General features: G+C 37.2%; 1 protein-coding gene across 4 annotated transcripts in view; it reads right to left on the reverse strand.

The window, feature by feature from the left end:
• RALGAPA1 (Ral GTPase activating protein catalytic subunit alpha 1) overlaps window positions 1-15,618 on the reverse strand; it is a 129,339-nt gene that overhangs the window by 109,329 nt on the left and 4,392 nt on the right. For all 4 annotated transcript variants that reach the window (XM_059475283.1, XM_059475282.1, XM_059475281.1 and 1 more), the window contains exons 2-8: window positions 8,808-8,918; window positions 8,250-8,299; window positions 7,145-7,202; window positions 6,447-6,490; window positions 5,381-5,558; window positions 3,720-3,835; window positions 1,653-1,791 (exon numbers count right to left, since the gene is read on the reverse strand). In XM_059475283.1, coding sequence (XP_059331266.1) covers window positions 1,653-1,791; window positions 3,720-3,835; window positions 5,381-5,558; window positions 6,447-6,490; window positions 7,145-7,202; window positions 8,250-8,299; window positions 8,808-8,918 — 696 coding nt within the window. The remainder of the gene's footprint in view (window positions 1-1,652; window positions 1,792-3,719; window positions 3,836-5,380; window positions 5,559-6,446; window positions 6,491-7,144; window positions 7,203-8,249; window positions 8,300-8,807; window positions 8,919-15,618) is intronic.

Below are 15,618 nucleotides of genomic sequence, written 5' to 3' on the forward strand. Positions count from 1 at the left end.
AACCAACATGTGCATGGATGCATGCAAACCTGAGAGAACAAAATCAAGATTTGCAAACAATACTCTGGTTTAAAATGGGCTAAAACTCTGAGTAAACTCAGGTTTGCTTAGAAAACACTGAACGTTCCACTCTCTATATGGAAAGATACATTCTAGCACCATCAGCTTTGAAGACTGTGCTAAACCCAAGCTTCTTTTTTCCTACTGCAAGCTCTTGATAAAATGCAGTCCGCACAAAAACCTAACTTTGCCCTGTCAAAAATGTGAACAAGCACTGTATAATCCAAACACTGATTCAGTACAGATAAAAACAAGACACCCAAAGAATAGCACACTAACACCTTTTATTTTGGCAAGAGTACTTTCTCTTCAGAGCCCGAGATCAGCAATGGTTACATTAGAAAAAGGTTTTACAAGAACATTTAATGTACCTCATTCAGATTAACAGAGCAAGATTGATTCTAATGAAAGGGTCAGAGGCTTCCACAAAGAACTGAAAATCATCAACAGGAATCTTAACATGTTCTTTCACAACAAATACATTTGGAGAATGCCCTTCATGGGCAACGTGACTCAAGCCAAAAACTGCTTTGCTTTACTGCCTTGTTAGAGTTAGAAAGCACAATCACCTGTCTCAAACATTGCTAAGGCCACAGAAGGGAGGAATTTGTGACAGGGAGGTACTAATTCCAGGCCTGACAGAAGCTAGATCCAGTTAGCACATCCTGGTTTTCACACTCCCTCTGTGACAGACTGTGACAAGAAGCACCTGCTTATATGCATATCATCAGTCAAAGAAGTATCATCCCAACTTATGGGAAGGTGGCATCTGTGGCCACCAACGGCCACCAAAACTCCCCCAAATACACCTCTGTAGACACCTGGACCTGGACTGTATAAAGGCAGAACTGCTGTCCAGGTGTCGGAACCTAGGGGGAGCTTAACAAAGCTTAGGAAGAACCATGTATTACTGATAGTGGATACAAAGAATGCAGAATTTAGGAGCCACAAGAACATTTGGCAGAAGATATGGAAGAATTTATTAAAAAAATCTCAGCAATTCTGATTAAATCAGTTCCAGCTGGGTAAAAGGTAATTCCACAGGAGTACCACCAACCTAAGAAACCCACCATCCCAAAAGAAGAGAAAGACTGAACAAGCAGACTAATTAGCATAAGATGCATTTAACCAACAGAAGATGGAATAGTAATTAATAAGAGAACTGTATCACTTGCTGCCAATTAGCAATAACTCCTTTGTTTCTAAAATGTATAAATACTGAAAAGATTTGATTGTAAGCAGCAGACCTTGTGGAGGCAGCACCCCTTTCAGCACAGAACTTTCTAACAGATGAACAAACCAGGACCTGCTCCCCAATCCCAAGCCCGGGGCGAAGAAGGCCCAACAAGACACGGCTGGATCCATGGGTGGTGACCAGCTTCTGCTTCCACACTTTCTCCCTCCTTGTCCCTCTCTCCCTCTCCCTCTGTCTTTTCTTTCCCCATGCAGTCAATTTTACAAAATAAAGTCAAATGTTGAACCAGCATTTGGTCTTGTCCCCTTAATTTGGGCAGAGGCATCTCTCACTAAGTAGATCATAACATCGCTATTAGATAAAATGTAATGATTTTATCAGCTGTGTTAACACTTACCAAGTATAGGATTATACAAGCTGGTCTCCTTACAGATGTTTGGGAAAATAGAAGGTAAGTAGTATTTCTTAAAATTTGAGAATAAAAATGAAAATCCCTTTTCCTGGTTTTCCTTGTTCTTCCATTCTAAACTCTTAACCTTAAAACAAGAATTTGGACAAAGTAAGTATCTACAAGTAGAAGAAACAGGCAACTGATGAAATGTCCTCTTTTTAAGTTATTTCTTTGAAACAAAATCATATATATTTTAATAAACTGTTTTAGAAAGATGAAACAGTAACTAGCAGGGAAATGTCAATGAAACAAACACCATTCTCCTCCAAAATATTGTTTCAAAATAAACCTGAACACATAAAATTCTGAAACCAACAGAAATAAACCTGCTTTTGCAGTCATCTTGCCAAAGCAGGGAGTATGCCCAAATTGACTGTTTTTAATGAAACTGTTTCTGTATTTCAAAATGTTTAATAAAAAAGAGTAACTACCTATGGCATTCAAAATATTTCTTTGACAAATTCTTTTCAGACATTTTGACAAGCGTCCATATAGTCATTACAATAGGTACTTGGATTCATTTGTGTAATTGGCAACATTAAACAAACAAATTTTTCAACCACAAGCAGCAGAAGATACAACTTTGAAGCTGAGTTACACAAATATACTTAGATCGTGAGTGCTAAGCACTCCTCTTTATGAAATGTTTTCCTACATGGTAAGTAGTACCAAGCATGGTATGTGCTCCTGCAGAAATACAACATGCAGTTTCCATCTTTGTTCCTGAGACTCCATCTTCCTGCAGAGCTAGGTAATCTACCAAGTCTATCATAAATAATATAAAGGAAGACTTCAGTTTCTTTTTTTTTTACTCAAAGGCCACAGTTCTCTTGCGATCTGTTTTCAGGGCAACAGATGTCTAGAGTGGAATATATATGCACATATTTCACCCCCAATATAACTCAACATATTAGCTGATATACATGTAACTTAGTGACACAAAGTCCTTTATCACAACTTAGTATCAAAAAACCTTGCAATTATCAGTGGCCTCTAAAGTGACTTCAGAGAACTACTTCAGCACTCACATAGTAAACAAGCTCTGTGACACCTGTCTCAATGACTTACTGGAATTTAGATATAATACTACCAATTTATCAAAGAAAAGGCAGCTGTCTTCAAAATTATAAGGGCTATTTTCTTCAAAGTAAATAGCCAGCATTAAGCTTAACCTACAGATCACAAGTATGAAGATCTCTATTCAAAGTGGGAGATGCTGGAAGCAATAAAACGAGGCTGGAAATTATTCCAGCATGGCAAGTGCTCAGAGAAAGATGGATAAAGGGAAGCCATGAAATATAGCTTTAACACATGTTATGGTTTAACATATATTTGTACACTGTCCATCTTCTCTAGTAAAACCTGCCTAAGTGTGAAGAAATACTTACTGGTACCCAGCTGGATTCTGAGAGACAAGTCTGGCCCAGAAGGCAGGACCCAGCAACACCTACCATGTCATGCAGCACATGACAGCTCAGTAGGTTCAGAAGCAGCATGTGCTAATTGGCCAGCAAATAAATTACATAACGTGTAACAGCTGAGCCACAGTTTCTCACAGAAGCTGTTACTATGCCCCAGGCTGGCTGAGATCATGGAATTGTCAAAGAGAACATGGCGTGTCCAAGTTGCACGCCATGGACTAAATACTCATTCAACTCTTCATTTTCTGCACACAGTTGATCCACTGGTTGAAGACAATCAGATAGGGAAGGGAAGATGAATGAGAAGAGAGCTGAAATCAGTACTGCTAGAAGTGACTGACAAGTCTTGTTTTGCCTCCATGCTACAATCTGATGGAAGATCCTGTCATAAAAGATCTAGGAATCTTCACACAGAAGACAAGGGAATATTTTTCTAGAAAAATTTGCTTTTTATAAAAAAGGGAGTGGCAAGGAAGGATTCTTCAAAACATCGTTATATGCATTTTCAGTGCTACAAGTAAAAAACTTACTGTAAAGGACAAAGAGGTGTTAATTGTTTCACACTTGTTTGCTTGAAAACTACAGAACGTACCTGAATTACCATGTATTTCAAAAGTGCTTCTAAAAAATAGCTTGTTAAATCTTCTTGTCCTTTATCTCCTGATTGTGGAGGAACAAGTGGAGTGATTTCTTCTATAGTCACTTGAGCTATTTAAAGAAAAATAGAAGTACATCTAACATTTAGACCATTTCTTCTCATACGTAAACATCTACAAAGTTATGAAAGCAGAAATGCACTGCGGCAGCAGAGACAATTACAGGTACAACAATCCACCCATAGATTAATGAAAATCAGGAAATTTTAACTTCTAAATCACTATGGAACTAATGTCTTACACATATAAAAAGCACAACAGACAATAAGTAGGTCATCTCTATGCACTTTTGGAACCTACCTGCCAACCCATTTTTTTAAAAATTTTGTTTGGAATTTATGCAAGCAACAGTGTAACACTTATGCTACACAAAGGCCAAATCTTTATATCTTTCACCATTTTCCCATTTAGCAGTTCATCAGTTACATTTCCTTTAAGTTTTACTATCTGTATCCTTCTTTGCCTCGACAGTGAAGCTAGTTCAGAGTCCATTTTTCTCCTGTTCCTGTAGTTAGATGTTCACATTTCAATCTTGGCATCCTGAATTTCTTTGCACACTGAATTTCACAATTCCAAAAACGGCTTAAGTAGGTAGCAAAATTTTTGCAGAGCTATCCTGCCACGAAATTCATCTGCTGTGTTCCAGCAAATTTAATTACTAGTCATGGAGACAATGCTTTCCTCTACAAGCAATAAAATACTCAAATACTAAGAGAAGATGGAAAGAAGGCAAAGCACAATATTCAGGGGAAAAAGTGTTCAAGTTTTTAGTCCCATTTATGTGAATGCACAGTTTGCACTTACATTCAAAGACCCCATCCAATTGCAAATCATTAATGAATGAGCTTCAAATCCCACTATCAAGAATAAATTGAAGTGTACAAAGAAAAAACTGTCCTAAGAATAATCTTAAGAGAAAAATCATCCTCACTCTATTGATTAGGGCCAAGATAATGACCTTACCATTAATAACAAACAAACAAACAAACAAACCCCCAGAAAATACAAAAACCTCATCTCAGAATGCTCAAGCTTTTCCACTCATGCAAACCTTTAAGACCTCAATTTTGAAATTTACAAGGTCTGTTTCTTTTTGAAGATTTCAAGTTGCAAGAATACCGCAACTTTCATACACATACACATTTGTCCTTACACATTGGCCTAACAACCTCTCATTCTCTTGAAGGCCACACCAGAAATATCTTTGCAGAGCCTGCTCCCTGGAGGATGAACAAAGCCAGTGCAAGTGCTCGACACAAGCAGAATTCACCTGTGCAAGTTTGCAGTAGATTCAGGATCCTCTTGCTGTTTTTAAGAATTACACACAATTGGTGACTTTATTTTCACCACTATGCATTAAGCTACAATAACCTACTCGGACGGGAAAAATCCCAACAACCACAAAAACCAGCTAATTCTGAACAACAACAAAATGGACAGAAATTGTTACAGAAGAAGACCTGACAAACTGCTAAGAAACTCATCTCAGCTCCATTATCGCCCTGGGTATATAAGTATGTCAGCTACTTCAACTTGCCTTGTCTGTGACAAGATTTGAATTATGTCAAGAATTGAGTAATAATACCAAGTTACTTACTTTCTTGGACATTAAGGGGAGGGTTAATGAGATTATCTAGTGTTCGGGGGCCATATTCAGATTGTGGTGATGAAAATCCAGGAATCAAGCAAGAAAACATCCATAATTGTTCTCTACTACAGTTATTTTGAAGTGCTTGCAGCCACAAAAGAAAGAGACGCACACCCTCTCGACGTATCTTAAAGGAAAAAACATGGAATAAGTTATCTTGTGCCAGAACAAACAAAAGCATTTTCATTTGTCCTGGAGGAAGAAGGAGAAGGGGAGAGATTAAAAAATTTAGGACAGACAGTATAACCCCCAGCAATCAGCAGAGTGAAACTAACACATCTGCTGCTCCTGATGAAATGCAAGGGCAAGCCTGGCACCTTCACTGCTGTTTGCCTCAAATAATTTCTCACAGGGGTTTCTCTGAAAGAAGAGAAAGAAAACCAACACATGGAAAACCAATTGCTTGACTACACCACTTCAAGATGCCACAAGAATTTTTCAGAAAACACAAAGACTGACAAAATTTCTAAATATGTTCATTATTATAACAACAGAGCGAGTGAGCTCTCTGCATCAGAAGGGCCAATTCTACCTTCTTCCATTTCTCCTTCAAGAAAGGTAATAGAGTCCTAGAGCACTCCCTTCTTGGCTCTCATACAGGAGAAGTTCAGTACCAGAGAAGCCTGCAGGTGGCTTACAGAGGAGTGGTGCAGCTGCTTTGTCCCAACCATTTAAATTACTCTACACACCAGCAGGCCTCCCTGGCATAGATAACCTTCCACTTCCAAGGTAGTCTGAATCCCAGAATCAGTTTCCTTGACCTAACAATGAACAGTTAATACTTATTTCTATGTTAATGCAAAATCTTTTAAACCACTGGCTACACTATATAAACACATTATTACTGTGAGTAGTTTTACTGAGATAAAGCTGATGATTTGGAATAATTCTTTCATGACACACAAGTCACGATCTGGTTCTTATTCCTGGGCTTTTACTGTAAACATTTGCCCTTATGTTCTTATTTGTACTTTCAAGTATTGTAGACAAAACTGCATGCAACTTTTTGCAGTACCTTTAATGAATTTCCAGTGTGAAGAAGCTTCTTTAAAATCAACCCTAAAAAAAAAAAAAAAAAAAAAAAAAAAAGGAGAAAAAAAATTTGTTTGCTTTTGTTCTTTCTATATTAAGTAAAATGTCAGAGTTCTCGGTCAGACTTGACAGTCACTTTTGAACAAGTCCTTGGCAATCTCCAATTTAATCTTGGTGACCTTGATACCTTCAAGCAACTGACTCAATGCCAGAAGGAAAAAAAGTCAAATATCACCTTTCATGGCCTACTCATAGAATATTTTTCCCCAAAGACTTTTGAGATGTGTACATCAAATCAAGTCATCACAATGCATAAAATCAGCATTCCCCATTTACAAATATCTCATGTCAGTTTTTAAATGTATTGCTAAGAGAAAGAAAATAAGGAAAAAAATATTTAAAACTTCAAACTTTTCACCTGTCCTTGTTCTTTCTCAGCCACTCTTCTATTTCTATATTCCCAAATATAAATCTATACAGAAGAGTATTCATTACATTGGCAGGGGTTTATGTCTGTTTCTTTTATTTTCTATTTTCCTTCACCTAGCTTGCAAAATTCTCTAGACCATAACCCCCGTTAAGCTACTTAAACTGTAAGGAAATGAGTGGCATAGTAGCCACGAATTGGTAGCCACTAATAAAAAGTAAAATGAAAGGGAGAGGAAAAGAAAATCAACTTACCAATACTATGAAATTGCCACCTCTGATGAATCCTTTCAGGAAGGAGTTGTAAAATTTTCTATAAAAAACAGAACCCAAGGATGTATGTTGCAGATACCACCTTGGAAGACTGAACAGCCCTTTCACGAGGACAAAGATCAGAAGCTGAAGCATCAACTTAGAAAATTCCCACAATGCTTTCTTTGGAAGCATTGTTGTCCTTTCAAGGTGACCCCAGTCCTAATGCTAAGAAGCCCAAAGGCTCTGCCAGCCTGTTAAGTCCTGCACTGGAGACTTCAGATGTTACTGCAGGTCCTCTAGCTCCACTACCCCTCTGAAGGACACTGCTGCTTATAGCATAGGGAATGGAATGGGATCAGTGTCTCAGCTGCTCTGCTTCACAACAGATTGCATTAAGTTATTCCACCTTTCTAATGGCTTCAGTTAGGATGTTCAGCTGTCAACTTGCCTCTGTGGCACAAGCAAATGTGCTTTCAGCCTTCTCAACTGAGGGGTCATGAGCTACAGCAAAACAATGAAGACAAGACGTCTACAAATACAATGATCATCTCCAGAAACAAGAAACAGAGCACAGTTAGTAATTCCAAATCTACCATGCAAGACTTGCAACACTTACACCAGAGGTTTTTGCAACTTGTAAATAACCTGATTTTTCCTGGCTGTGGCCCTCCAGCGCAACATGCAACTGCCTCCAAAGCACAGATCACCTAATATTCCTTTATGCAGGAACTAGTGAACAAATGAACTAACTAGCTCTCTTTCACATTCACCCACGTACCTCACAGAAGTAACATGCAATCAAAAGGTCAAAAATATAATGACTAAACAGAGATCGCCTTTCTATGAATTTCAATGTGTATAATACATGATGGGGAAATACCACCACCAAAGAGTAATCTATCTAGTAAACTATCTAGAGACACAGAAACATCCTTTTCCAGTTAAGACATCTTGCAAAACCGCAAGTGAAATCTTTATTTTTAAAACAAAGCACATAAATTAATCTCTATGCAAAAGTAAGAAGGAATGCAGTTAAATGCAAAGTATTTACAGACAACTGTAGAATAACAGGACTTAAAGCAAAAAAATATTCAAAATATCTTACCTCAAAAATAAAAAGAATAGAATCTAATTCTTCTCTCTGAGACTTGTGACCTAGTTGCAAAAATAAATAGTTTAAATAGTTAAATATAAATAGAAGATGCACTTTCATTATCAAAACAAAGATCCTTAAACGTGTAAAAAGAAAACCTGCATTTATACAACCATAGCTTTGCACTGCTTCTGCAAATAAAAATTATACTCCACAAATACAGCTACAATTTGCATAACTTCCTATTATGGCATCCACAACTGGGAGAGGGTAAGTTACACAATATCTTGTTAAAGAATAATTCTGCAGAATACAAAGTATAACACCTTAAGAATCCTCACTTTGCAAAAGGGCAAACACAGTCATTGGAGAACAAACCCTTTTTGCTCACCTCACTGAGTGCGTATCTCATTGCTCTGCCTTCATTTGCCAAGTTGGTTCTTAGACATATTCTGCATGGCTAATGTTGTCATTTGTGACCACACAGAGCTTTATTTATAGCACCCTGCTTTACTTCATAACAAAGGCACAAGCCATCAAGACAAAAAGAGTTCTGTCTGAAATGCTTACCTTTTTGTTTAAGGCCCACTTCAATAGTCACAAAGTTTTCAAAGAACACATAATATATATGTGAAAAATGTTGGTCAAAAAACTGTTTGAGATCAATTGATTCCGCATTATCTGAAAAACAGAATAGAACATTGTTTATATTTATTTCAAATATTCAGTCAACCACTACATACCATTATCCAGCAGTAAGAAATGAAGATATTTAAAAGAAAAAATATTGTTTTTTAAATAAATAACTAAATAATTAAAGAAACTATTGAAGTTTTCATTCTTTACTCTGAGCTAATTCAGAAATTCAGTATGGCATGCCGTAAGTACCTAGTGAATATTAGAACACGGAAGGAGCATCTTCTTGCACACCCATTGTTGGCATGACAGTAATGCAAACAAAAGCCAGTCACGAACCTTAACTCCATCAGGACTGGCACTGTACAGATGAATCTGGTTTCAACTGTTAATTTAATAGAAATAAAGCTCGTGACACTGCCCAAACTCTACAACAGAAAGACCATCACAATCTCCAACTGTAATTACTAAGCACAACTAAGCTTACTAAAGAAAGTGGAAGGAAGACATTAAGTGAGGAACACATCTGCTCTGGAGATAGATAAACTGGGAGGATGCAAACAGCAGCACTGGATTCCCACTGATGTCTTCTTATTCCCTCCAAGTTCCAATATGCACTTTACTTTCTAGTCTGGCTCAGTCCCTCACACTCCTTTGATTGTGTGGTCTAGGGAAATCAAAAGATGGGATCCCAGGGATACCCTGAGGCAGAAACATCACTCTAAGTATAAGGGAATGTGCTTTCATGTGTACCCCAGGAAGCTTTTCAGACTCTCTTCCCACAACCCTCTAGATGGTTTTCTGCAAATTCCTGATAAAGAAATACACAGTGATTTATCCAGATTAATTTTAAAGTGATCACTTTAAACAATCAAGCATTAGTACAAACTGTCCAGACACTCCCTGTCCTGTTATTCAACCACATAAGACTTGAGAAACTTGGTGGACAAAACAATACCATGGAAGCACAGAGGAACAGGAAGACAGCATTTTAAATGACAAAATGCTCCTCTTTCAGAATACTAATGTGTAGCAAACAAAAGCAAAACATGAAGGTGAGGCAAACAAAACCTTTATACCCATTCACCAGCTGTATACACTGAAACACCCTCTTTCACTGTAGATGCTTCTAAAAAGCTCTTTCTAATTCTGTATTGGACCACAGAGTTTTTAACCCTTTTTAGAACAACATCAATCTTAATCATCTCACACGACTGGATATACAAGTGGTAGAGTATAAAGTCAGGAACAATGAACTGAAAGGATGGCCAAAAGCATGGCATATTTTCAGTTATGTTTTCTTATATAGCTCTAGAGGACTATTAACTCAGTTTTGACACAAATGTTGCTGAAAAAGTTTCCAACACAGATTTAACTTTTGCCGTAGCACAGCATTCTGCCAACATCTTGCATAATGAGTGTAGTAGAGCCAGGGTGCTCTTGGTAGTGCTATATCAGCATCCAAGATCAACTCTTAAGGAAGGCAGCTCAGCTGGAATAAACAGTGGTCCAGAGCAGCAAGCATGTGCCTGACCATCCACAGGCTTACCAAACCCCGGGTTTGCAGAAATTGCCACACCACCTACAGATCAGCAGCTGAACTGCTACAGTTGAGAAATGCAAATGTTAAAGGACAACAAAAACCAATTCCACTTCAAACAAGCTGAACAATGATTTTTAGTTGATCAGGGAATTGCACACGAAATAGAGCTGCCACTAGAGCATAGGCACAACCATTAGAACCACTTCCACTCATGGGCAGAGCCCGAAGTGAGTCCTAGGCTAGGGACAAGAAAATATTAGAAGAAAAATCAAGAGTTTGAGATGGAAGGATGAAAGAAAAAAAAAGGCAAGGATTGAGGCTTTCAGGAGAAAGAAGGGTGACAGAAGATATCTTGTGGTCCATATGTTTATAGGACTGTACAGGGATTGCATGTAGACAGCAGTGGAATGGCTCACTCAATGCAAAGCTGCAGAAAATACTAGTTCCAAATACTGAAGGGATAGGAAGCAGTTAAACAGGGTCTCTTCCAATGAAAACACAGCAATGCTGCATTTTTGCAGGCATATTAAATGTTTCGTTTACTGAAATGGGCCCTCATTCTTTCCTCAGACATGGGTCAGCTCTGAAGCAGACTGACAGAAAAATCCCAAATGCCTAAACTGATGTATTCTTTTAAACACTCAATCCTAACACAACAGTCAGTAATTTTTGGAGACACTATTCCTAAATTCTTCAGGCAACAAACTGAAGGCTTGTCTACATAACCAGCTGAACAGTGACTGTCATTTTACCACATAACTGCCTATGCACAACTGGTACTGTGGTAAGACATTCTACCTTTCAGTGAAGGCGAAGCGGAATTTCAGAAGTTGTCCTTTTTTAAATTTTTTGTTAGTTTGTTTTGTATTTATTTAAGAAAAATGTGTCAAACACCTCAAAAAATGCTTGAAGGAGCAGTAATAATACAGTAGACCTGTATTATTACCACTAACACCCAATTAACATTAAAAATATACCTTCAAAATACAGTTATAGCTTGCAAGAGTAGGAGAGTAAAAAATTCCTTGACTTTGCAATTCCTATAGCAAATGCATTTCACTCTGATTCCTTTCTAAGACCACACTTGATAGCAAAATCAAAAGCAAGTTTTTAAAATTGAAACCAGTTAACAACAATTGTATTCTGTAGTAAATACTATTGCTTCAGATGGAAGAAAATATAACATTTTATTTAATGGGAATTTTATTATTTTATTAAGTGAAAATAATACTTTTTAAAAATCCCACTGACTCCTTTTGTTAATACTGAAAACCAGCTTTCCTCCTAAGGGAGGGAAAACAGTTGTTCATCTGACAGGCTTGCCACCTACAGCAAAAGGGGACATCTGCTCATCATCAAAGGACACCTACAGTGATTCAGTACGCTGCTGGTGTAGAAATTTGGAACCTTGCATTTGTTGAGAAGTTTGAAATTCATTATTAATACCCTGACATGAATTACGGCAAGAAGAAGGGCAAAAAAAAGCAGATACAGCATGAAGATAATTATATAGACCTTAAGAGGACTTGATCTGGCCACATCACTCCATTTCACAGCTTTGTCTATACTGAACACAACCCACACAACTAATGCATGGAGAGAATCTGCCCTCCATGATTACTGTACCATTAAACTTTCAGTTAAATGCTGCTGTTGTACCTTCCTTCCTTAATTAAGGATTTCCTAATGTCTCTAAAATATTCAGTTTACCTCTGTCCTTGCTATCAGCTAAACAAACAGCTCCTCAATTCTCATGTCATAGCCATTTTCTCCAACACCATCTCACTGTCTCTTCTCTATGCTCTCTCAAAGTATCATGCATGTTGCATAGAGGTAAAAGTCATTTCCTCTACAAGCAGCATATCCTTCTCAGCCCTGAACTGAGAATTTGCAGGAAGCTGCTCCTCTGCTTTGGCTAATTAAGTATTTTGTCTTTTATAAGAAGAGAGACATAGCCTTTTTTAATGTGAAGTGGGATTAAAGAGAAACAGGCTTTCCTCTACAACTTCCAGTGCACTCCTACTTTTTGATTTTAAACAAACTAACTTTATATTCTTCTACCACAGATCATGTAACTAACACAAACTAATGTACTCCTTGTGTTCTTCTTCTTCTATGTCCAGACTGGGAGGAGGGAAGGATTCAGAAATAGACCTGGCACCATTTGAAGTAGTTGGAAAAGTTCCTCAAAATTTGAAAGGGAAAAATTGGATACTACTGTATTCCAAAGAGAGGTAAAAACTGAAGTTTCTACTGTACAAAGCATAGTTTCAGTACGCTAAAATCCAGTTTTTCAGCAGTTCATGAAAGCTGTTTGTCAAGAAAATGCAGTTTTCTTCATGCTTTACAACAGCAAGAAACACAGATCTTTGCTGTTTTTCCTTAATAATTTTCTCTAATTTAAAAACTGGTACAAATTGGATCTCCATACTAACTCTGTGTTCAAGGGTGCTTTTGTTTTGTTTTGTTTTGGCAGGGTTTGTTTTAAGTTTGATGTTTTAATTGTTTACCTTTAAAGTTGTGTCCTTTGCAGAAAAGGACTAGCTTACTTGCTTTACAATATTTTAATTTCACACAGTATTGTGTCTCTTTGTGCTTACACGTCATTTCTCCCTAAAACAAAAGAAACCCTGCCAAAACAGATTTTAGACATATATTTAAACTGTTCTGAAAAGAACTTTCATCAGTTCACACTGCATTGCAGAAATTCAAGAAAACAGTTGTATCATTCCAGATTAAGTTGTGGCTAACTTTATGTTCTATTTTAAGAGTTTTAGAATGTAATACTATGCTTATATGTAAAATTGTCAGAGCACTTAGTATAATGAAAACATTATCCTGTCTAATTCCAAGACTTGCTGGCTTTTAAGTCACTTTCTCTTGCCCTTACCAAAACCCAAACTGACAACTGCAGCAAGCAATGACCTGGAAGACGTCCAGAATTCAGGATCTATTTCTGTAAAGCAGAGGCCTGCTATGGACTGACACGGACAGTATCAACTCCTGTAACAAACTGGTGCCACCAGAAAGCAAAGGTTTCCATGTTCTCAATGGATAATTAAACTTATTAATTCTTAATTCTCCATGCTGAAATATTTAAGGGTTTCTTTAGAGCAAAACAGTAGAGAGATTTGGTTACATAGGGACTGTCCCGAATACAAAAGCATGTAATTGAGAAAGGTTAAGTGGAAAACCTCGGGAACTAACTGGTGGCTCTGGCATAGTTAACAGACTGTCAAAGTGAAAGAGCCCTGATAACAGACCACAAAAGCAAATCTATTACACAAAGGCTTTACATTAGCCCTTACTGTTTCAGATCTAACCAACAGCTATTTAGCAAAACCATTTTTTAAAAAAGGTAATTTTGTCAAAGAAAATATTCTTGAAAGTTTTTGTACTGAAAAAGGAATATAACTTAAAGAAATCTTCTAATGGACTTCTATTTTGCATCAGACAAGTCTGAACTCCTGATCACAATCTTTTAGATACAAATGAAAAAAAATCACAAATGAATAAGCAGGTTAACAGAACCAATGAACATCATCTACATACAGACTGGTACAACACCAGTGCCCGACAGGAATGAGCAGAAGCAGCGCCAGCTTTCCAAGGGAATTCTCTAACGGCGCTTGCAGATTCTGAGTTGCACTAGAAAACTCTTGAAAAATACTTCCACAACAATTCACACGAGTTCCAGAACTTAAGTTTTTATTTAAGCAACTTCAGACACTTCCATAGTAATGCACGTATTTTCATTCCGAACTGTCAAAGCTAAACCCACACAGACCTTTCCTTTGCAACAAGGGGTCAGAGCCTCCCTTTTGTCTAGCCTGGGGCTTTGATCTGGCTCCAGCCCTCAGCCTTGCAATTCAGCAGCCCTGGCCACTGCTGAACTCTGCAAGTCGAGTGTAACATAGGCCAAAATACTAAAGCAGAGTAAATGTTCCCCCTCTGCTCCTGACCAAAACATAACTTGTTCAGGGTTAAGTCAAGAGTGCCAGAACATGAAGCCCGAGCCCTCCATGCAATTCACATCCAGATCCCCGAGTTACATGAGCAGTGACAGGTTCTCTGAAGATAGACTAACCAAGAAAGAAAAAAAATCTACAACTCCTGCAAAAAACCAAAAATCTTCGCACATCCACTGAAACTCCAGGCAGCTACTTTTATTGTAGCTTCCCATTTGCTGTCACTTTAACAATGACAGAACATTTTTCATTTATGACTGAAGTTGATGATGTGCAACACCAATGAATGCCATCCAGCTGAAGCATTAGGGCTAACTGCCAGTGGAATAGATTTCTTAAATTAAAATCCCTTTAAACGAATGCAATCTCTTTTTAAGTGTATGGTTTAATATTAAACAATATATCAGAATGCATGTCCAATGCAGTCCATTTCATTCTGTCCCATGTATTTTGACTTTTCCCTTTCAAAGACTATTTACATGAGATGTCCAGCGCTAACTAACCACCAAGAATAACAAAACAAAATAACATAAACATCCCACACTTTAGATACTCTGTCCTCTTGCATTTTGCAAGTATTCTCTCCATGGTTCCAGAGATAAAAGAAGTATAGTTTTAAATACCAGATGCAAATAAAATAATTCATGAGAAACAACATATTTCCTTTTTTCTTCACTCTGGATTAACAGATTACAAACCGGTAATTTCTACTCAACAAAAAAAGTGAAAAAAGAAAAGGGAAAAAACCCCAACACAACAAGAAAGCAAGTAACTTAAGAATTCAGCTCTATAAGAAAATTTTAAACCCATAGATTCATTTGATTTACTTGCACACAGTAGAATTTTACAGAAATGATTAAATAATTAGAGGTTTTAGCTTTTTAAAAAAAATACATACATTTACAAATTCAGACTGAACCTTCAAATTCTACAAGTTTAGTCAAACACCAACACATCTAATATCAAAATGAAAAGTCAATATTGTTAACGTATGACCTTATGAAGGGTAATGTACCTAGCTGTCTTAATCATTTATAGAATGCTTAAAGCACTGTTTTAGCAAAAGGACATATAAACCAAGATCTGAAGCTTGAAAGATTACTAGCACAAACTTTTATAAATTATCATTTAAAAATCACAGAATTTTAGTTTGATGTTGAAGTCTGATGAAACAATGAATATATATAAGAATACTCCAATATTTTTTCCACTTTAATGACCCTAAAAATTGCAA

Source organism: Ammospiza nelsoni, chromosome 6 (genome assembly GCF_027579445.1).
Source record: "Ammospiza nelsoni isolate bAmmNel1 chromosome 6, bAmmNel1.pri, whole genome shotgun sequence".
Classification (NCBI taxonomy): domain Eukaryota; kingdom Metazoa; phylum Chordata; class Aves; order Passeriformes; family Passerellidae; genus Ammospiza; species Ammospiza nelsoni.